The sequence below is a fragment of the Falco peregrinus genome, chromosome 4, assembly GCF_023634155.1.
Source record: "Falco peregrinus isolate bFalPer1 chromosome 4, bFalPer1.pri, whole genome shotgun sequence".
NCBI lineage: Eukaryota > Metazoa > Chordata > Aves > Falconiformes > Falconidae > Falco > Falco peregrinus.
The window spans coordinates 51,124,789-51,149,569 of record NC_073724.1 but is presented as its reverse complement, the minus strand read 5'-3'; the positions used below and the strand labels follow the sequence as shown (position 1 = coordinate 51,149,569).

The window sequence follows — 24,781 nt, the reverse complement described above, 5'->3', positions numbered from 1 at the left end:
CTGTCGGTTAAACTCCATGCACTACTGATGTTTTTAATTCAAAACCAAATGGAAGTATAAGCACTATAGTTCTGTGTGAACAGTATCTTCTCCAGTCACGTACCTACAGCGCAATCATAGCTTGCTCTCTCACAAGAATATACACATATGTAAAGTGTTTGACCATCACAGAGTCATAGCAGACCTTGAAAGTATGAACCTGAGTATAACCAATGAATGGAAATTTTCATAAGTTTATTGAAACAACAGCTTTGAGACATACGCCAGTCACTTCCCATGCAAGTAACATTTTAATGCAAATTTTTACTGGCCTCCATGGCTTTATCAGTACTAAAATGTGTAAAAGACTTGGAGGGTAGCAGGTGGAGAAAAGAGAAGTGGGATGAGGGTTCACATCCTGGATGTTGAGATAAATACAGGAGTTCCTCATTCTGCTGCTCTGCCTTTTCTGGCAGGAAAGCAGACCCCTCTTCCATCTCAGTGCTTCCAAAGGAAAGTGAGCCCATACCATCATGGCTGGGGTTACACATGGCTTAATAAGCCAGCTCTGGAAAAGAAGGTCTTTCCATCGTTACCTAATCACTGATACTGCCAACTGGGGCTGCAGTATCAGAGACAAATGTAGAGTGATGTGTTTCCAGCTCAAAAAACTTGCCCTAAAATCATGAGTTCTCAGCGTTATAGGACAGATATTCCAGATACTTTCTGTTCCCCGCTGACAGGCCAATGTATGGCTAAGGAATAAACAGCTCCAGAAATAAACTTTTGTTCAGTAAAACTGAATTAGGCTAAGAGACCAGAAAAGTCATGACCAAAAAAATAAAAAATAAATAAATTGGAAAATCTCTCTTTAACTTGCTTTAAATGTAAATGTTTACTTCTCTATAACAGAAAAGCAGTATAGCATTTTATTTTGTCTGCAAACCTCATGTTTTCTAATGCTTTTTCAGAGAAACAGCAGAACAGACAGATGCTGGACTATCGATACAGGGAATGAAATGTCCTGCCTCTCTAAAGGTCAGATGCAGTACAAGTACTGGCATAATATATTTCCTTACATGGATTTGCCACTGTTCTACCAGTGCTGGAAGGATTACCCTAGGGATGGGAGGTCCTTCACAGCCAAGACACAAACTTTGATTCATCAAGTTAGCCCCTTTAACCTATATTTAAGCACAAACCAAACAGCATTTTAGCCAATGCTAAAAGTGAAGTACTCGGCACTCTTCAGAACTGGACTCTTCCTCTGCTCCCCACAATGCTAAGATTAAGATGCTAAAACTTTTCACTTACAGTTATTCAAATTCTTTGACCCTCTAATGAACCTCTCTTGACTGTCAAATTTGTGGCCTGGACACCTGCACAATGGAAACTAGAAAGAGACAATAACCTTGCTCAAAGCCCACCAAGGAGGAAGTGAACCATCATCCTTTTTTATTTCCCCATACCTCCAGTGTGAGACTGCTGACTAAATGCCATGGTAAGCCAGCAGAGTGAAAAATTGTTCTCAGCCTTCCTTTAGGACTTTTAGCTTGCACAAGAGTTAGCCACAGCACTGACTTGGTCCTGCTCTGCACCAGGCTGCTCTGCATGCAGCTGCTCTATGTTTGTTTCTCTATTAGAGAGACAGGAGTTGCTTCCTCTTCTAACTAGATGTGTCCATGGCTTCCACAGAAGTCATCTCTGAACACCGTACTACCCAAAAAAAGAGACAACAATATAGGTGTAGAGCTCTTCATAGCAATTCAACCCTCATCACAGAAATCTACTGAACATTCAAGGCATGACCTCGGACAAAGGTCTTAATGGGATGTAACATGCTTGCATTTTGCACTGATAAACACAAGTATTCATACAAGATTTATTTCTCTAATATCTTAAGCTAAACTGTAAAACTAAAAAAAAAAAATAAATTTAATATTCTGGTAGTACATAGGGAAAAACATTGTTTTCTTTTGGTTATTTTTTTTTAACTCTCTTCTCCCTCAGGGAAATCTAATTTTGGCAACGTGTGGGACAGAGCACTAATCTGCTGTTTTAACATGTGCATATCTGGAATTTTTGAGCCACTTTTCCTAGCCTGGTGAACCTTCTCAAAATGTTCCAAAAACAGAAAGGCAAAGGGATAACCCCCAAAAGATGCAATATAGACATTCACTATTCTTGTGGCCTGATTCTACCCTGTTAAAGTACTTTCAGTATAAACAACATTGAGTATGCTGACCAGTTCACATCTACTTGATTATAACATTGTACCATTCCCACTAATTAAAAGTGGATGATAGCATGAGGGTATTAGTGGGATAAGGCCTGACAGGAAGAGTATAGCTATGCCCATTCTTGTGTTACTTTAGACTCAATCAGACCCTTTGAGATAAGAAGCTTGTATCAGCAGCCGAGTTGTAAACTGGGTCTGGGAGTTGTCCTAGCTTAACTTCAACTGTTCTCTCCAACTGGGCTAGTTTAACCAATGCAGATGGCTACACAAGAAATCTCAGTTTAGGCTAAACCTAAATTTGAAAACTGCTTTCTTTCCTTTTTTTTTTTTTTAAATGGAGAAAAACAATGCAAAAGGAACATCTACACTGAGATACCAAAGCTGCCCTGTGAGTTGTATGCATGCAATTAGCATGGGTTGCCCTTCCCAAAGTGAAGCCTCCAGCCACCAACTGTCAGACTTATAGTTCAGCCCTTCTAGAAAGTGGTCTTCTCTTCTGGACCAGTTTCTGCCTAGGACTCACAGGGAAAGAAAGATATGGTATAAATGGCTTAATGCTTGGAACATGGAGCTGTGGAACTGTTCCTTAACTCCAGCTGTTCCCAGTATGCTTCCAGCACTATGCAAGAACAGGAATAAAAGCTGGGTCTGTCAATTCAGCCCAGCTTCCAGGCTGGAAACTGATGAGCAAAAGTGCCTGCAGTAAGCACAGGCTCTGAGTTTATAGATATTCCAGAAGGGTTCACATACTGACTTGTGAGGAAATTAGACTGATGTGGTGCTAGTCTGCATGCAAATGAACCCTTCCAAACAGGCAGACACCAAATTCAGATGTGCTTTTTAAACAAAGTAAATAAGCAGCCACATAGTAATTTGCAAGGCCTATCTAAACCTGTTTAATCACGCTAATACAAGCTTGTTTTGAACAAAGGTCTACTCTTAGGAGAAAAAGAGAAGGGGAAAAAATTGCATCCCCTAGCCCCCCAGCTCTGAGAGGGATACATGCACCTTCTCACAGGGGATGGAAGCTGCAAGATTTAGCTTAGCTTTCAGCTGAAGTTTTCCACATAAACACCCAGGACGTGGCCAGTGGTTAATAAACCATAAGCTGCTCCAGAATCCACAGTGAGTCTTTGTGGATTTTGTTAAAAGGCATACTGAGTAGAAACAGTGGAGCAAGGAAATGTAAATGTTTTTCATGAGTCTAGATTCATGCTATCAAAATATCCTAAATCAAGTTTATGAATCCTGAAAGGGAGTTTTGAGCTCTTGCAGCCCAAGCTGTATCTGCTTATCCACTCTGAAGAGTGGCTGACACTACGTCTCAGATGGATGGAAAACATTCCATAAGCAACTGCGGAGGGTGTGGTGGCACAGCAGCCTGCAGAGTAGCACAGAAAACACATTGATTCCTCCTGCCTACTGTGTCTCTGATTAGATCCAGTGCACCAGAAATGGCTGCTGTGACTCGGCAGCAGCAAGGGTGGGTTAGAAATTAGAAGAAACCTGGTGGAATACCAAGAAACACTCGTTTTTTCCAAGAGATGCTTACTGGTCACTGTTAGATCACTCACAGTGGGATTTAGCACAGTGCCTTCTCCAAGCTGCACTCGCCAGCGTGTCATGCTGCACACATGGATCTGATCCGTGTTTCAGTGTGAAGACAGTCCACTATCCTTTTGGCTTTAAAAACACAGCATGCAGAAGTAAATTTCTGACCATTTCAAACACTTCTAACAAATCCTGTCACTGCAGCAGCTGGATAACAAGACTAGAGTATTTAAAGTCTCAGAGGAAAAAATGTCAAGGCCTTTGAAAAATCTGGTTTTTCTTGACTGACTATTTTGAGTATAGAACAACGAGGTATACATTCAAACTGGTATCTTCAGACATACAAGCCACAGAGGGACATATCAGTGACTCTTCTTACAGCTTGTGTATTGATAGAATGCAGAATCATGTACAGAAAGTACAGGTTTATGTCAGACAGATCACATTTGTTAACAAACACACGAAGCTAACAAGCAGTGTGTTCCCAGTCTACTATAAATTACTCAGACAAATCAAAGCAGCACTAAAATTAGCAATATTTCTGGTCACTTGCACTATAAAGGAAAACAGTTTCTTGGAATTCACAAGCAGAGAGGTCCAATCCAAGCCCACAAATGCTGATCTTGGATCTTCTGAGCATATACTTAAGAGTAAAATAATGCCTGCAAAGCACTGGAGGCAAGGATATAGAACAGCTTCAATAATTGCTTATTGTTGCTTCAAGAGTCAGGCTAAAAAGAGATCAGAATGGTACTTTTATGAACAAAGGTTTGGAAGGGGGAAACTATAAGATCTTTTACTCTCTGAAACTATGGACCTTATATGCTGCTAATGCTGAAGAGAGACACACAAAGATCCTTCAGAGCATGCTGGCAGAATGGCTGCCCTTCCAGAGGACAGCTGTACTGAATATAACAACGCTGGTCTTGCTGGCCTCTGAAGAGAGCATTTGGAGAGAGTGCTGTGGTTGCAAGAGGACTGCCCAGCACACACCCCGCTTCAGTGACTCCAAATTGGCAACCAGGCTCTCCATGGAAAGCAGCTCAGCACAGACCTGTGGGACTGCAATTTGCATGGGTGGGCATAGGGCAGGGAGACAGAATAAGGAAAACATAGAAGTGGCTTAAAAAAACTGTTCCCACCCCCGCTCTTTTCCCATGCCTAGCAGAGTGATGGATATAGAAATAGCTATCCTTCATCGAGCTGCTTCACAGGCACGTGCTCAGAAGTTATCAGTTAGTTCATTTAAGAAACACAGAAAGGCCAAGCTTTGTAACACAGCTTCTTTTAAATGCTTGAGATACTGCTGGAGACATTATTCAAAGACAGCTATTGACAGCTGATACTTTAAGAAGAAGCTTCCGAAAAATTCTGTTTCTTGTCCCATGATAAGCCACATGACCAGGCATGTCATTCTGTAAGGGAGGTGGGGAAAGAATTTAGCAGTGTGGGAAAGACAGGGTCAGGACTACATAATCTATTTGTTTTACTGTTTGAACAACAGGGCTGCAAAATGACACAGAACCAAACAGCTATAAACAAAACAGAGTTTTTCTGCTGAGTACAATGGTAATATAAAAATGTAAAAGCATTCCTGTCCAATGCATGAACAGGCTGGGATGGACGTCCTATAAAACACTTGGAAATTAACTTCTCTGAGGTTGAGTAAAAGGATGGTCAGTATTTGGTGCAACAAAACTCCAGTCTTGCAATGTATTTTATGAGATCCATCAGTAATCTCTCTCCAGCTGTGGAAACTTAAGACATACCTAGATAGGAACTGTGCTTCACTTCAAAAAATGGGCATTACTTTGCTATTCCATGTAGCTGGCTGTGGGCCTACTATTGATCCAACATTTCCCAAGTAGTTTTCTATCCTGCTGCTGAGTGTCTCTCAACAGGGCAACACCTTCAAGAACCAGTAAAAGTCTACCCCTACTAGTATGGGGTGAGGAAACTAATGCTGCTGCATGAATTAACAGCATGCTCAGACAGGTTTTGGCTAGGACTTTAATGAGGATGGCAAGTATTCTGCTGGATAAATTATAGGATGATGTATAAGAGAGGCTCTGTGATGCTGCAGCTGCTGAGGACTCGGTACTTGCAAGTGTGCACTTTGCCTACAACCTAGTTGACGCAGGAACCTGGGCTTGGGTATTTCCTGCTTTCTTAGCTATTTTAAGAGAGGGGAGGTAGTCACATGTGGTTTTCTTACAAACCCTCTTTCAATACTTTACTTCTTGGGGCCCAGTCTTGTTTTCATTGGAATGAATGAGCTTTCTGTCATTGACCCCAGTTTAAACCCTAAAAATTTATTATGGACCTCACTGCTATCGTAGCTAGGCATCTTGTGACCTAAAATTTATTTTAAAAAATTATTTATCCACGTATTTTGGAGCACAATTCTGAGATAGAAAAGTTCCATAATCATAATACAAAAAATTAAGATACAGAAGGAGGATGGGCCTGAAATGCAAAGTGTGTTAGGTGTCTACAAAGCTGACTGTAAGCGATTTCCTCAGTAAAGCAGGGTATGCTGAGCAAGCCAAGCCACGTATACCCTGATGTACTGAACGGTCTGGCACATAAACTTAGCTTTGCCTTTCTAGGTGGGCACTGTCTCCTCAGCCTTCTTCCCTAATGTGACCCAATTCAGTCTTTGAGAACCTTTAACCCCTTTGAGGAGGAAATGGCACTGCCACTTCATTTCCATGCAACAGTCTAAACGTTACAGGTCTTGCCAAACCATACAAAACCCAGACTTGAAGTCTTTAGCTGCCTGGTTTTGATCAGCAATTTAAACCTCAGCGAGTATGCCAAACACGAGATTGCAGGGATACTCCCTCCCAGTTTTCCTGCTGTATTAATGCATGCATGTGTTCATTGGCTAAAGACAAAAGAGTGACTCCACAACTGATGGCTCAGGCACACATCTAGGCGTCACAGCTTCCAGGAGCAGGGGATTTTGTAGGGTCAGCAGGTCCCCTCTTAGCTCAACAGCTTCCAGCAATCACACTCCTAGTGCTGAATTGTGACTCTGACACCAGGAAGCCAGGGATACAGTATAAAGAACTCCTCTGGGCAGCAAGGCTCTTGAAAGTCAGTCTTGTGGTGATCTGTACTTGGACGCATCAATTCCTTTCACTGTGTTTACCAACACCTCTTGCTGTGTCAGATGGTCTTGGATCACAGAAATCCAACCATCTGCTGTGGATGAGTGGAGGAACTGGTACCTTCCCAGCTTCCTTTGAGACAGACCTGTGACATGCCCTTAGCTTATAACAAACATGAAAAAGCATCTCTGTTCAGTAGCCTATGCAATCTATAATTTCTGCCCTATATAACGTGCCTGAGGTCATGAAGGAAGTCTACGCTGGCAGACAACTGGGATACATCATCTGAGTACCTCCCTGGAGCTCTACCCACTGGGTGAAATTTCCTCTCAGTGGGAACAGGATGGGATGTTTGAAAGCAATTCCAAAAGCTTCTTTGAAACAAACGGAGTTTTTTAAACTTTTGGCCTGTAGCTGATTAAGCTTCTTGCCGTGGCAGGAGCTGCTGTGTCATGTCTAAACTCTATGTGGAAATCACTGATGGTTAAACAAGTTTTTATCTCACGTTTTTACATGCTACTCAAAGGCTCTATCTATCATAAAGAATTATCTGGAAGACACATTGATTTTTATCCTATAGGTTGGATTGCAACTTCAGTAATGCTGATCTACCTCAGTACAAATACAGGCTTTTATAGTTACTTTTGATGACAGTGGCAAGGACAGCAGCTCCCATTGTTTGCAAAATTTCTCAAATGAGGAGAGCTCATAGGAAAAAAAGATGTAGCTGTGCTCTAGAGAATGATGTTTTTTTCCTGACAAAATACAGGAAACCGGAGTTAGCTGGCAAGAGGGATGGGAGAGGAGGGCATAAAAACAAATACTGTTTCAGGAGGATTATTAAAGTGTGTAAAACTTCAGGTAATTTCCTCTAATGCTGCTGACAGTAACTGATCTGGATTTTGTTTATTTAAAAATAGTGCTGTTTGGGGGAGATAAACACAGTGAGAGAGCAATAAAACAGTTTTTCAGCACAGACACCTCCAGAATACATGCATGCTGTCCCTTTAAATCTTACAAGCTTTAATGCTCCAAGTGCTGGAGGGATATTCTGCAATAGAGTTTCAGGCAAAATTCCTAATTGAAACTGATCTGGTTTACAGGCAGGAAAAGCAGTTGTTTATATTTAAATATCTTCTCACTGGGCAGTTAAAATGTGTTTTCAAAACTCAAGCTACAATAGAAGCCATTAGAAATCCCCGTTTTCCAACCGCACACAATTGCCCCAAATAATTCCTATTCAAATTCAGGGGAAAATTATGGTCAAAATTCTGATACTATGATGAGGTCAGCTGTTGGCAAGTGCTAGTATTTTAATGACAACCATAACAGTAATTCATTAACACTACTAGAACAAGCAGATTTAGCTGGTGTAGAGTGGGTTGGTAAACGATTTACTTACCTGAAACAAATTCTTACCTTAAATGAGAGTTAGGAATGGTGACTTACCAGCTCTAAGAACCTCCTCACCACCTGTCTTTGTTTTAAGTTAGTTTCACCATCCAGGTTAGCTGTTTCTATATGGCACAGCCCATCGGGATCACTTGAGGAGAGCAGCAGTATGTCAGCAGGTATAATTTCATTACAGCGAAGCTGCACAAAGTCTCCAACTTTCACTTCTTTCCAGTATCTGCTTATATATTTCTTCTCATTCCTGAAAATAAAAAAAAAAAAAGACATTTACAGGACATATATATAAAAAATTAATACATAGACTGGCATGCTTCTGTTAAGATCTGGTTTGATTTGTAACAGGAGTATAGCGCCTTTGGAAGGTCCTCAGGTACTCTCACGTTACGCTGGGAAAAGGCAATGCAGAGTGCCAGGAGGCCACTTCCCACTGACGCAGAACCACGTCCGAACTCCCAAGAAAGTCTTTTAAGGCCCAGAGGAAAATATGTTGTTAGACCTGGCTAAGCGGGGTAAGCGGGAGCTTCAGGCATTCTCCTTTCCCTCCCTCCATGCTTTGAGCCATCTGTCTGACCCCACGAACGGGAGGGGGCTGCTGTCTGTACTGGCTGAAAAGGAGTCACCTTCAGGGCAAGGGGGGAACTGAGAACAGTCTTGGGTGCAGGACACCTGCTTGGCACAGCTCCTGAATGTCCACCATCCAATGCTCCCTCAGATAGCTTCCCCTTGTTCCCTCTTTCTAACAGGGACAAACTTTGTGATATTGGGATGAAGAAGCCAAAAATCCCTAAGTACAAGGAATTTCCACTATTCATCACTAAACCTAGAATTACAAGGGCATGTCATGTGGAAAAATGCAGTTCCAATAACTCTACGGGGAAAGGACACTGTCATTTGTTTTAAATATTTCGGCAGTATTTCCATTCTAGCCACAGCACCATCTGTTACATAGCTAATTGCTGCTTAGTTACACTTAACCTTTTATTTTGGAGTGCAATTTCTTTGTCAGCTCGAAGACTTACCCGACTGAAACAGCAACGTGTATGTTGTTCATTTAGATACAACCATTAAACCTCATTTGATTTTTTTTAAACTTCTTGAGAGCAAGAGCAAAACGGAACAGGTGACTGCTTAATTAATTTTAGCTAAAATTCAAGGTTTTATTTTCATGAGACGCACAGACTCATGTGCTTTCTTGGCATTTGTGTAAATTGCTTTCTGTTGTGTTTCTGAAAGAAATTAATTTCAAAACAGTCACAAAATTAACTTAGTAAAATACTTACTGAAAATGGGAATCTGCTATTCTGACACTTTTCTAAGCTGTCAGAAGACCTTTTGCTGTGTGAGCACCTAGATGGCTGTCAGCGCTGGCACTGTCACCGTCACCAGAGACAGTCTCCTGTGACAGCACTTAAACTGGCAGAATGGGATTCTGATAGGGGTGGAGAGTGGTAGCAGCTATTTAATGTTCTTTAAAGTATATTATTTTAAAATACAGAAATTTCAGAAGTAACATGAATAGATTTGTAACCAAACAGAAACACGCAAGTCCTGTCAATGTTGCTACTTTGGAGTTACTGATAGTTACGCCATGCCTAGTTTATCCTTGTCATGCCTTCACTGCTGTCACAGGAACTGGTAACTTAATTGGCTTTTATGCATGTATTTAGCCCAAATCCTGAACAATAACGTGTCAGGTAGCACAACAAGGATGTATCAGATCAGGTTTTACCTCCCAAAATTTCCTCACATCCAGTTTATAAAGGGAGGAATGAAAATGATGGCTGTGATTTCTAATTTGATAAAGCCTGGAATGTATTAAGAGCCAAGTATAAAAACTTGGTAGTTGAACAAAGGCAGGTAATACACACACTAGGTGCTGAAATTACCCAGTTCCTTCACACTCAGGCCACAACCAACATTTAACTTTTCCCGCTAATGAGTATGAATTGCTTTGAAACCCAGTGTGCCATAACGTAGTACAGATCATCACACCGCTGATCTGAATGGTGTGTTAGCCATGCAATATGTAACTCCAAATCCCTTTAGGTGTGGCCATTGCTCTTAAGCCTTTTAAATTTAACTGTGAAACTGGGTGATGTTCAAATGCATGTACAATGAGTAGTAGTATAGAAGTATGATCAGGATAAAAATAGCAAGTAGGCCCATATTACGTTATAAGAACTACAATTTTTTATTTAACTTCTATTGTTTAAAAAGCCAAGGCTATTTTAGCATTTCCTTGTCTTTCACATGCTTAGCAACTGCCACAACTATACACACTGTGGCAGGAAGGGTGGATATCAAGCAACACAAGGCCAAATGGCTCTGCTGGGATAAATGTAGTCGTTCAGCCTGGAGAAAAGAAAGCTGCAGGGAGACCTTATTGCAGTCTTTCAATATATAAAGAGGGTTTGTAAGACAGACTTTTTACCAGGGCTTATAGTGACAGGACAAGGGGTAACGGTTTTAAACTGAAAGAAGGTACATTTAGATGAGATGTAAGGAAGATTTTTTTTATGATGAGAATGGTGGGACATTGGAACAAGCTGCCCAAGAGACACTGTGGAAGCCCCATTATTGGAAGTGTTCCAGGTCAGGATGGATGGGGTTTTGAGCAACCTGATGTAGTGAAGAATGTCCCTGCCTGTGGCAGGGGATTTGGACTAGGTGAGCTTTAAAGGTCACTTCCAACCCAAAGCATTCTGTGATTCAGTGAATCTATGAATGCAAGACCTCCTGCACACACACCAAAGCCCCAGAGAAAAGCCCCCTTCATCAGACACACAGGAACAATTTGGCCCAGCATTTCACTTGATCAGTTCTCTGCTAACAAGGGCCAGCAGTGGATGAAAATTACTGTCTGCATGGAAGATTAGTTCCTAATCCTCTTCAGCCAGGGTTGCTCTATGTCCTCTAGCACAGCTCTGAAGTCAGACTTGTCTCGCTGCAGCCAGTGACTGATCACTGCAAGTATTCTCAGTAGAGTGGCATGATACCACCTTTAGATGGAGCAGTTCAGATACTAGATGCACTATAAATATATCAGTCCTTTAGAAGCTTTCCATTAACATCCCTAGCCTACTCTTCTGAAGAAACAGGTCCGTTTGCATCGAGACAACTGTCATACCTCTAGCCAGTAAAAACACACAAAGTGACCCCGTTAATACAGTTACAATTTTGCCATTGACTTCTGCAGGGACACTACTTTGTCATCCAAGTTTTATATCAGCTACTAAATGTTTATTTTTGCTGTTATGTTGTGCCAGTAAATCGCAGAAGTTATATGATCTAGAGAGTTAGGAATACCAGACTTCTTATAAAAGAAAGGTTGTCTTTAAAATTTAAGCTCTCCTTTGTGTTTGTAAGGTGCGGCATACAAGTGTGCTTGATTTAAATTTTATTTGAAGTTCAGGGATTTGAGCAGTTTTGCCTCAGTGTGTCCTCACAGACATTATTCTTCCAATCCCTCTTCAGAAGGGGCCCCTTCTACATCTTTAACGATGTACATTGCATTGGCCTGCTGTGATAGAAAACCTGAATTAAACACAATATATCCATGGGTGGGCATTATGTGCATGATCGTGTTTGGTGGTGTTTTCAAATGGTTCTGTACACTTTTCAAGTTCAGAGCAAACACAACATTTAAACAGATGCTTCAGCTGAGCTCTCCACAGTAAGGGCCATGGAGGATACCAGCAGTTTTACACACAGGACTGGAATGCATACCAGATCCCAGGCACCACCTCCTTGCACCTGTAGATATTTAGGTACTGGAGACCACAACCTATGCACTTTTACAGAACATCAACAAAATGCAGCAATGTGGGTACTTGTTACTCACATCGTGTATGAAAAGCCAGACATAAGCGCACAACGTGCACTTGCAGCCCAGAAAGCCAACAGTATCCTGGGCTGCATCAAAAGCAGTGTGAGGGAGGTGATTCTGCCCCTCTGCTCTGGTTTGACCCCACCTGCAGTGCTGTGTCCAGCTCTGGGGCCCTCAGCACAGGAGAGACATGGACCTGTTGGAGTGGGTCCAGAGAGGGGCCACGAAAATGATCAAAGGGATGGAGCACCTCTCCTATGATGACAGGCTGAGACAGTTGGGGTTATTCAGCCTTGAGAAGAGAAGTCGCCAGGAAGACCTCATTGCAGCCTTTCAATACTTAAAAGGGGGCTTATAAAGAAAGATGGGGACAGATTTTTCAGTAGGGCCTGTAATGATAGGACAAGGGGTAATGGTTTTAAACTAAAAGAGGGTGAATTCAGACTAGACAGAAGGAAGAAATATTTTACAATGAGGTTTCTGAAACACTGGAGCAGGTTGCCCAGAGAGGTGGTAGATGCCCCATGCCTGGAAACATTCAAGGTCAGGCTGGATGGGGCTTTGAGCAACTTGATCTCATTGAAGACGTCTCTGCTCACTGCAGGAGAGTTGACCCAGATGACCTTTAAAGGTCCCTTCCAACCTAAACCATTATGTGATTCTATGATTCCATGACACTCATCCAACAGTCAGCACAATTTTTCTTGGCAGGGTCCTGTCAGTCCATTTACCATTTTTGAAAGGTGTTTTTGGAAAGGCTTTCCTGTCTCTGGTCCTTAATGTACTAAAATAATCTGCAAATTTTGGTGTCTTTCCTCTCCTAATTACCCAGATGAGAAATTAAGGTTTCAAACACAGACGCCTTGGTCTGTGTCTCTGAGACCTTGACATTTATTCTTGCTTTGTCCTGACTCCATAGCTATTGTGTGGTCAATGACAGTCCTCTGCAGTCTCGGCACAGGGCTTCAGGCAATTCATGCAAAGGACTCTTCCACAAAAGCTTTCCGAAAGTTTAAGTACACATCATCAAACCTCCTGGAACATTTTGCTGAAGGGCTCAAAGAATTCTAGCCAGAACATAGGGCTGTAGGCAGAATCTCAGTTAGTGGGTCCAGCCCCCTCCCACTGTTGCAGGAAACCCTGACACGGATATTTAGCCCAGAAACTAACACCCCACAACTCAATTTCCACCTGTTCTCACTTATCACAAGGCTGGAGACAGATTTTAGTACTGATAATAAACTTAAGGTTGATGCTGCAAGAATCCAAAGCTGCAAACCATGATGAATCACAGGAAGAGGTCAGAGATACTAATTCTTATCTTTCAAACCTGAAGAGTTAGACAAAAGTCTTCCAAATCAATATGCTGTCATGAACTACTGCCATTCTGCAAAAGGAACAGATAGATAGTGTTATTACTCTCCAGTTAAATCACCATGATGAACTATTAATTTCAGACAGCTATGCCCACCTAAATGTAGTATGTTGTGTTGAGCTTACATATTAAAAATGTCCATCCTCCTGCACACAACCTAATCTTTATCAACACACTTGCACGCAACGAACTTGTCAGCTGTGGTTTAAACCCACAGTCACATAAATCTTCAAACTCCTCTCTGCCACTATAGGGAGCAGAACTTGCCACTGCGCTCACTTTTCTGAGCATATCTTTACAGGTAGACATTGACTGAAATCTAAAGATGGATGGCTAAAAAGTCAGCTGGTGCAGGTGCATCAACATCATCACTGTTGCTACCCAATAGCAAACGTGGCCCTGGCAGAAGTCAAACTCCTCTAGAAGTTAATGTTCTTTTGCAGCAACGAAGTGCAATTATCCCTGCTTTTGAACATACAAGGGAAAGTCGGCAACCACCTTTCAAGTGTATGAACATAGAGAAAATTATTGTAATTGGTATTAAAATTTTGTATTAGCTTACCTACTGCATATATTTGGCCTGTGCTCTGTTTTGAAGCAGAATAGCCTGCAGGTTTGTGCCAAACGTCACTTTGTATCTATAAAATGCCAAAGATTTCAAACTGTCTCTATTTAAACATTACAAAAATAATTGCTTCCTTCTTTTGAATAGCTTTTAACTGTTTTGGTAAAATAAGGAATTAGTCAAATTTATTTAAAGGGAGATAACAAAACTATACACACACAACATTTAAGAGGAATCTTCCTTTGCTCTTCTCTGTCTTTCTGTTTCCTTAAAGTTTGGGGAAAATATCACAAGCAACTGGGTAAAGAAATGTGGAGCTGTGACCTGTTCCACCTGTGCAAGGTCTGCATACTAGGAATTTTATGTTAAATCCAGAAGATGGGACTACTAGGTAATAATTTCTTATTTCATATACTTCTCCACTGACAAAAATTACAGTTAATGAGTGAGAATGGCTGATGCAGATTTGCTACACTAATTCCAGCGAGTGGCTGGGGCACCTGTGCTTCTATGTAACACTACCCTAGCTCAGTCCCAGCACAGACTCCTATATTAATTTCAGCGAGGGTTTTACAATACATTTAGCAAACGATAGAGGATGTTCTCTTGTACCTTTTGGGTTGTTCAGTCTGTTCTGTCTGGCTTACACAGCATACCACTTCCTACACAGGTTGCAGCTGCAACCCAGAGGTTTTTAAGCCTCTCAAAACATCCAAATGAAATGTTGTTTCCCAGTCCAAGCCCATCCGCTGACCTGCTTTTGAAGTAACAATCGTCTTCACTTCAAAAGAAATCAGACTCCTTTTGGCCTTCCCTGCCAGCTGAGGTTGGTCATTGAACCAGTGGGCTTTAAAAGGAGCACAGCAATAAATTAAGTCTGTGGAAGAGGAAAAGCCCTCCACAAAAGGCAGGTCAGTTGTGTATGTACAAGGCATATTTTGGAGCTGTTCTTGATGTCAGCCAGGTCCTTCCTTTCCTTCTCAGGAGGCAAAAATGGGTTAGTGCAAAAGAACGTATCAGGTAATCCGTGGTCCCGGTGACTTAAACCATGTACAAATCAGTTGGCTACAAGAGCCGTGACAAGTCTCCTGCTTAGGACCAAGCTAACCAAAAGAACTTGGGGCTAATTTGCAGGCTGCAAGTAGAGCAACTCCTGAAGGAGAAATTCAAACTATAACACAGGTAAGTGTCACATCGGCCAAACTATCTTTAAAAAGGCTCCAGCATCTAGCCGTTTCTCAACAGGTCCTTCATGCTCATACGGTTTTCCCAAATTTTCTGTTCTTTCCCTTGTCTGGGCTGGAGCCCTTGCTTTCAATCCTCCACCTCTTCTGACATCCCTGCAGATGTGGAGAGAGTTCATGATAACTGAGCCCATAGCACTCTATGAACACTTTGGTGGCTGGCAGAGATTTTGCATAATTCATCACTGGCTACAAAAGCAGAGCTTGTGGACAGCACTGAAATATATGCAAAAACTGCTGTGTTACAACCAGTACCAATTATGATTTGAAAACTACAGGTGTAGTAGATCTCAGAGTTTAAAAACAAGAGCCATCTGTGAGACCAAGGCATATATTACACAATGTCTGAACGCATTATGTATCTATGGAAACGCGTTGAGAACAATTTGGGTACAATTACAATGTTGTGGCAGAATGAAGGAAAAACATGTAGCATAAGTTAATGCCAAAGGAGGTTACATAATGCCCAGAATATGTCTCCATTCCACACAAACGATAACATCTGTTTCTATTAAAATAAATCATGAAGAGGCTCTGAATCTGATATTAATCAGAAAAAACAGATTAACAGAGTGTGTTCTTGAGAAATGTTGAACATTGAAATGAAGAAAAAAATCTCCTCATGAATGAAGTTTCTATATAGACCCTTTAATCTTCACATTATTTTAACAGCACTTCAAAGTTTTCTTGTTTTCATGGACTTCAAATACTCTTTTTCTTTTTTGGAGGATTAGCAAGTACAAACGTATGTTACAGTTACATGAAGCAAATGTGTGTGTATAGCAATGATGAGGCATAAAGGTGCCTTTTATTAAATTCACACTTTCTAAAAACTGCTCATTTTTCTGTTACAAGTCAAACTTCCTATGAAAAAAAATTACCCAGGAAACCTCAGTGATTCAGGTTTATAATGTGGAAGTAATAATTCAGCTTCTCTTGGCACTGTGATCTCCATTATACATCATGTTGAAAGAGACCTCACTATTGTTCATTATAATGAAACATTTGCTATTCAGAATAAATTATTTTTCAGCCAAGAAACTTGTTATTGTGATAACAACATGAAACATAAAAGTGGAACATGTAATGAAACTTTACACTAACTGCAGAAAGAAAACACTGTCTTCAAGAACTTGATTTTAAAACCCAAAAAGTGTTTCAGAGACACAACTAGTATTATTTTTTTTAGTGGTATGATTCTCGACACTGTCAGAATCTTAATTAATTGTTAACAGGAGTTGCTCTGCTTGCAGCCTGCAAATTAGCCCCAAGTTCTTTTGGTTACCTTGGTCCTGAGCAGGAGACTTGTCACGGCTCTTGTAGCCAACTGATTTGTACATGGTTTAAGTCACTGGGACCACAGATTACCTGATACGTTCTTTTGCACTACCCCACTCTATTTTTGCCCCCTGAGAAGGAAAGGAAGGACCTGGCTGACATCAAGAACAGCTCCAAATTAAAGATTAAATTAAAAATCCAAATTTGTCAGTTTACTGTCAAAAATGTTAATGAACTCCTATCACTCTTCCAGTAAACATATATTGGGAGAAAAGACTGACAGTTGTTTATACTTAGCAGGATGGATAAGTGATGGTTAGTATTGAGGCCTTCTAAATGGATATCACACAAGGAGGCGGAAGAAGTGGAAGAACAGCCTGGATGTAGTTTGCATCTAGTCCTACAGACATTAAAACCCGAGAGTTAGTCACCTCCATACGAAAGCCTCAAAGCTTTTGATAGTTTGAGACATGAGAACTTCTGGTCTGAAGAAAGTAATGCAAGAAGTGCTCATCTTTAGATGTCGTCTTCCAAGTATCATGAAATACAACCCTTGCAGTTCACAACACTGCTTACTGGTACCTAGAACAAAATAACACAGACACAAAGGAGGCAGCTACCTCACCAGAGGGTCCACAGCCAGGTAAGGTTCTCATCCAGAATTTCAGAGCCATCACAGATAGTAGGATTGAATATTCATATTACAGTGCTGCTCCAAGCCACTGCAAAAAGATTCAGCTGAGCTTGGCACTCTGCAAGTATGGGAGGAGAAGTGATCCCCCGCCTGACGGAAACCCACTCAAGTAACAGATACCTAATGACACAAATCCCCTGTATCTGTGCCTGCTGCATAAACAATTAAATAAAAAGAAGTAATTCATCCCAGGGAGATCATAGGTGCCAAAATTTGGTAAGATGTGAGTTCTGTGTAGAAGCCTTCCAGGGCCCCTGTCTTCTAAACTAATAATTAATGGCATGAAGACACTTAGGAAAACTGAGTGCCTAAAATTCAGGTGTGAGCCACATGCATAAATCCAGTGGACTAAATCCTCCATTCAGTGGTATCCCACTGCATTTAAGCCAGTGCTTAATTTAAGCCAGGTGACCATTCCAACTGAGGTCTTCATACCTTAACGATATATAACATGGCTCTGCAGAGTTAATGACGAAAATCCCATTCTGTAACAGAATCTGACACCTCAATGGGAATTTTTTTTTCCTTCCTATTGCTCTGGTTCTATGCACCTGCCTCATTTGATCTACCTGACCTAGGCCATAAAAATGCATTAATATATTCACTACATATACACAAAAAGCCATTTGTAAAGAACTATTAAAAGAAAAGTGCTTCCTAAGTGCAACAGTTTTTATTTGAAAAATAATTAGGTCTTTTAGTTGAACATGTAACAGTTGAAAGAATTTTTATTAGGAAAGGCATTTACTGCTAATTATGTGCACAGCTGTGATGGAGTTCTTCATTGATACTGATACTCAGTTTGGGAAGCTAGTCTTCTCCACATAACTGGGCCATACAAACACATCTCCTTTAAAGATCTGAAGATAACATATTATCTAATCACTGCACAAAAGCACTCTAGAAGTTAATATAGTTCAGCTATTTTATGTTAACAAGACAATTAGTGAAAAGAATATTAATAATTCACTTTCACATTTAACAGGTAAAATCAGCATCTCAGACTGAAGTGTTCGATCTTCTCCAGTTCTTCCTGAAAATTATAAAGTTTTACATTTTCCTGCCATTTCTGCTCTTCTCTAGGTAACATCCATCCATGACATTCATCTCATCTGGAAGCTCTCGTTTGTTCTCATCTGGACGTCTAAAGTTCAGGTTGAGGACAGGAAAAATATTTACCTATCTGAATACCAGCTGAGATCTCAGTGGGTTCCAGAGTGCAATGCTCACTCGGAACAACTAAGATTAGCCTTTGCATGTTGTTCCCTCTAAATTTCTTCTGGCTGCAATTCCAGAAATTAGCTTTAGCCCATACACCAGACTTTGCTACTTCCAGTGCCACACAAAAACTGCTTAAAGAACTGGTAATGATTTTTTAAAAAGTAGAAAAAAACCCCTTTTGCCTGTAATATTATTGGAAGAATCTTGCAGAAGAAAACAAAGTTGGATGCTACTATATATTTAGAGAACATGTTAACATTTTTTTCTACTCTGAAACTGAGGTGCAAAGCTGTGTAATATGTGGGTTACTGATTTGCTAGGATATTGGAAGTATGTATTCATTTGTAAATTATGAATTTTCTTTAACTCTACAGTTACTAGAGATCTACTTCCCTCCATGCGAGGACATGCATTCAATGGAGATTGTATAAACAGGGAAACCTCAAACTCAGGCATACCCAGGCACATCTCTGTTGACACTGAGAGGTACAAAGGGAGATTTAAGGTGCTATCCTGAATAACACTGTGGTCTATCTCCACATCTATTCAGTTAGATGCCTGCACCAAACACCCCCAGCCAGGTACAGAAAAGAGGGAAGTTTTACCTGGCAGTCCTGGATGCCTACTGGCTAACAGGCAAAGCAAACTGGACACATCTGTCTGCTTTTGTGATAGTGATGGAAGAAAGGTTTGGCAGGATTTGTATGCAAACATTGACCTTACCTGGAATGCCAACCTGTGAATAAAAGAGGCCCCAGTATATTCAAAAGTCCAAAATGTGTATCACGGTAGCACCTGACAAACCTTTGTTGATCAGATGCTGTATGCTGCTTTTAGAACCCTGTCACTGGTATGATGACTGGCTGCCCTATGCCCCAATACAAATTCCCAGTGGGGTGAGGCAATGCTTCAATTGTGAGCTACTGCCCACGCACCATCACAGTTATGTCTTCCTAAGTGGCTACAGCTCTGCGGAAAGGAGGTCAGCAGTTTTGGGGTAACTGGGTTCTCAGAAGTTTCTTCCCTGTTTGGAGGAAGAGAAGGGTCAGCTAAGAAGCTGAGACATGAACATAAAGATCTTTTCACTTAAAGCCTTTGTTTTTAGTATTTACTATCGTTACCTCTTCTTTGTTGCTATTTGTCCATGCAGTTTCTTAAACACAAGAGCTATGAGACTTCTCAGAAAAGACATCTCTATCACAGTAGCTGAACCAAACCTGGAAGAGCTGGAGGTTATTGCAGTGCTCTCACTAGTGCTTGTACTGGTAGCCAGAGCCGAAGAACTGCCTGACATTTTTAATTTATATCTACAAAGTCACTTTATGAGAAGCAGTATCAGTATAAATCCCTGGAGAGCCCCTATCTAAAGCATAAACATCTATCTCCAGCATCAGTACATCCCCAAGAGTGAAGGAGCAGTAAAAGGCATTACAACTCTGAAGAATCCTAATTCTTCCATGTAGCTGGCAGGAGAATAGGCCTTAACTTGTACTTCGGGCTGATCTAAAAACCACAGTTGAAGTTTTAAACATAGTGCCTTATCTTAGGCTGTATGTAGCCAATTTCTCTATCTTTAGCTGCCCTCACAGGTTATGTAGCCTTGTTTACGTTTCTGGATCACTGCTTGCCCCAGCAAGACAATACCACTAATGCAAGGAAAATCAAACAGCCTCAAGCTCTATCTTAGTACTAAGATGTTTAAATTACCATATCCTCAAATGAAAAAAAAAATCTGAAAATCTCTAAAATTCTGGTATAAAATAATAACAAGGTGTTTCCCAAGAATGCTTTCTTAGTGAAGACTGGTAAGACCACATCTAAACTGGGACCTAGAAGCACTTTCCAATATTCATGACTGAGTACACACACTGGGTTGGATCCTGCCTTAGTCTGAAACCAAGGTGTGCATAAGTCTGAATTTGCTATGTTCTAGGTCCTGATGCAGTCTGAATTCAACCTCACTGAAAACTCAGACTGTTTTACAAAAATTCACAGAATATGAAAATGTTCCTCACTTCCATCAGAGAAGAATTAGAAGACCAAACTCCATGCAAATCATATGCAGTGATATGAATCTTTGAAGGTTTGAGCCAAAACAAGTATGTCTACGGATGCAAATTCTATATTTAAAATTCTTGGTGAAAGTAAATAATAGAGATCTATATTGAAGAAGTGAGAACCACAAAATGCAAAATTCAACTATTTAAAGGAAATGTAGGATGCCTTTAGAAACATTTGAGTAGTTCAGATTCAACAACTTGATTACTGTTGGTATGCACATATAAAAAATTCAGGGTAAGAATTCATTTAATGTTTTCAATGTCAATTTGATTATACTGAAAGCCCCCGTTTTCACACTATCTGTTGCTTCCCCTGAATTCAAGATGTTGGTCTTCATCTCATTAATATTCTAAACTTGCTGGAGCCAGTCAATGAGTGTAGTTGAATATGAAATACTAAGCTAGAATACTACTTTTGTTTTCACAGAGATAAATGCACTCCTTTCCTGTCACACTGATTTACAATCAAAATGACTGAATTATAGTCAGACCAATGGAATTATGAGACACAGTCAGCTAACGAAGCCAGTACACCTCAACCTGTTAACACAGTTATTCAAAGACCTTGTAATCAAAGAGCTCTGCAGGGAAGCAAGTAATCTTTGCCACTTGTCCACTACTACTGAACTATCATCAATAAAATGGGCAATTTATAATGACTACAGCATCAATATAAATTTTGATAGCCTGTTTCCATCAGTTTACTACACAATACTTTTTCACAATGAAGTGTATCTTTCCATAATAATTTCCATAGTAATTATCCATACATTTTAAAATCACTGAGGCAGTTATAACCTGAATATTTTCAAGACCTTCCTTGTTGATTGTCAGATGTGTACATATTTCATGGAATCACAGAATCATTTAGGTTGGAAAAGACCTTTAAGATGATCAAGTCCAACTGTTAACCCAGAACTGCCAAGTCCATCACTAAACCATGTCCCTAAGCACCACATTTGTACACATTTAAACAAAAACATTTACACATTTGAACATTTACAGACACTTAAAAATATAAAATATTCTTCACTATTGCACTATTATGAAGAAATAATGTCATTTCTGAACACTGTTTCATGGAAACTCCCTTTTTAATTCATTTTCAAGAATTCAAAATCTAAGTGGGCCAACTAATAGAAATGGATATTGTGCTTTGATTCCTTTTACATGAAAGGGTTACCTCATCAAGCTCAATCTTTCTAGGTAATTGCTAAATAAATTATTTGCAAATATTATTCTTACAATTAGAAAAGAAATGCTCATGCATGGTTTTAACTTATTGTTCACTGAACTTCAAAACCAGGCTACAAATCTTGGCCCAGATTTAGCAAGGTACCTGAGTATGTGTCTAACTCAGGCAGAAAAATACTCTTTCTGGCCAAACTCCAGAAATAAACCTTATCTGTAGCTTGCATTCATACCTTCCTTGGGGTGAAAATGATAAAACATTGAAATTCAATAGCCTACAGAAAAATAAATTTTAAGGTCTTTACAGCAGCCAAAAGAAGAAAGTGACTGGCTGCGAACAACTCTGCTTTTGAAACACCCTGAAACTCAGCTTAGAGCAAGCGATTACAAAGAGACTACTTACTGAAAGGGTTTGAATCATGGAGGGGGAACAGCCTAAAAAAGCTTCTGAGATCTGAAACACCTCAGCAGGTGGCAGGCCACCCTGGTTGCGGGCAGAAAAAGCAGCACTCAGCAGCCTGGCATATACTGAAACCAAAACATTTGTGTCACAACTGCTAAGCAGAAGCTAGCTTAGAAAGGCAGGAACATCAGTTTTAAAACTGAACTTCAACCTGATCTCTCAATGTGCTATTCCAAATTAAACCAATCTAATCTTGCAGATAAAAGTTGCAGACCTAACATAAGAAATTTTTACCCTGAACCCTTCCTCTACAAGTCTGTAAGAAATTCAAAAAGACATTAAAAATCTGAATCACAGCTTTTTAGAGATAGTTGAATTTTAACACATTCAAAGTCCAGTTCTTAAACTTCCTTTGTAGTGATATTTTTCATTCCTTCTCCCCCCATCATAAAAAATCCCACCACATCTTAAATGTCTGCCTTTCTTTCTCTCCTTAATGACAAACTCTTATTAAGACACTCATTTGAAGTCTTGCCTCCATCCTTTTTCCATACTTGCTCTGCTTCAGTCAGTTTCCTTCTCTGTCCTCAGCAATTAATGACTTTAAACTCAACGGCTCCTCTTTGCTACATCCAGTTGGAAGCTAAATCCTCTCCAGAGCACCCATCTCATCTAGCTTTTGCTACACCTCTGTAGATGGTGACCTTTTTTGTTAACGCCTCATGACTGATCATGTATCTTTTTTTAGGACTCATCTAATGGACAAAACGTTTCCAAACATTAAATGGATTGCATTCAGTTCTGTAACTGTAAGGTTAACTAAGGAGAATTTTTTGCAAGGAAGACACCTTAGCTTGTAAAGCTTCTAAAACTAAAAGTCATGACTGCAATCCCCCTGTGATGTGGGTCTCACTCATCAAAGGAAAATAATCTTTTATCTGCAGGCACTAATTTAGACCAGGCTGCTTTGTAAATGCATAGTACAAATTCTGAAAATGCTTTCCTGATTATCCTCAAAACAACCCATTTCTTCTGTAAACATATGGCAAGAGTTACTTGTGTCACCAGGACAGAAATTCAGTCTAGACAGCTTCTAATATACAGCAGGTCACTCCATCAGCATGCTGCCAGCTTGCGTGCTGCCTACAGCTTGGTCTGTCTATGGAGACAAAAGCCATACAACATTGGCACTTTCAGAAACCCCTGACCTACTCTGGCAGTTGAGCTGTGGTATTGCAGCAAGAAAGCGGTGTAAAAAGATGTATAAATTCTTCAGGGTCAAACTAAATTTTGTCATTTTAAAATTTTTTTAGTGTAATCCAAACAAACACATTTCCTTGACACTTTTAGACTTACATTCATTTATTCTGCATAAAAATAAGCAGAATGTTTTATGGAGGACAGGAAGGCATATTCATTCATTTTTTGTGCAACGTGAGAAAAAAAAAATTGCTATTAGCCCAAAATCTTGTTTGAGAGCTCTACATACAGAGTGTCATTTTCCTTCATCTTTTCAAACAGGACACAGTAGAAGCACTGACATGACCTTAACCTGAGAGGCAACGCTGTAAGCAGCTTCAAGTTCTTCCTGTGACTACAGAGCACGCCTTCAAAAAATCCAAGCTGATAAATTCTAAAAATAAATGGAAACCACTGTGTTCTCCAAGGGTAAAAGTGTCTGTCACATACATATTACTTTCTAACACACAGGTTACTATGACATATTATGACATGAATAGACTCTGGAGACTGTCAAATGAACCATGAGAAAGGGTGGCATCGTCTAGCAAACAGGTTTCTACAGCCTAAGCTACTGCCATGTGCTACTCCATCACAGCTGGCAACCCACTGGAGAAGACCAGGCCACTGTAACACACTGTTCACCTGACTTAGGCTGAGTGAGCCCCAAAGGAGACTTCTGCAGGAAACTATTTGGCACTTTTGTGCAATGGAGCTACATTTGGGAAAGGCACCTGTGGAATCAAACCAGCTGAGTTACAATGCAACTAATTTTCAATTCAGGTTAAAAGAGGGATTCTAGCCCTACACATTTGCCAGTCTATAGATTTATTTTTGACAAGGAATATGAAAATGTTCTCTCCTTTCTTACCATCTTTATATCAGTAAGCAGATCCCTTTCAGGCTGGGTTTACATCCTTTTAGGAGAACCCTGATTTTACATGTCTCAGACACTTATGAGGAGACAGCAGAATAGTCTGCTGGATGGGTCAGAGAGATGAGAAGTACATGAGATGCAAGAAGAGGTACATGAGAGACGTACATACAGAAGAGGAAAGTGTGAGGTATACATGGAGGAAAGCCTGTAAAGAAGATTAAAAGCAAAGAAAGGCAACTAATGGCCATTTGAAAACACAGAGCAAGGGCTGCTAAGGAAAACTTAGCAGAAGTTCTGGTTTTGGAAAAAAACAGTCAGCAATCTGAAAATGGGGAGAAACTAAGGCTGGCTGGTAATAAAAGGTTGTTGATTCTGTGACTCTGCTTTTGCTGGGGACTGGAAGTTTTATTGCTAAGGCTGAAAAACTGGGTAGTTACTGGACAGCTCTGTCTTCTGGGTCTGCCATATTAGCTTTGGGATTCTACCAGTTTGTGGGCCGCAGTGGTCTTTGGA

General features: G+C 40.3%; 1 protein-coding gene across 1 annotated transcript in view; it reads right to left on the bottom strand.

Annotated features, from left to right (window-relative positions):
• The window catches only part of ATP10A (ATPase phospholipid transporting 10A (putative)), a 118,426-nt gene that overhangs the window by 66,382 nt on the left and 27,263 nt on the right, over positions 1 to 24,781 (bottom strand). The window contains exon 2 of the mRNA XM_005228686.4: positions 8,332 to 8,536. Within this exon, the coding sequence (XP_005228743.1) occupies positions 8,332 to 8,536 (205 nt within the window). The remainder of the gene's footprint in view (positions 1 to 8,331; positions 8,537 to 24,781) is intronic.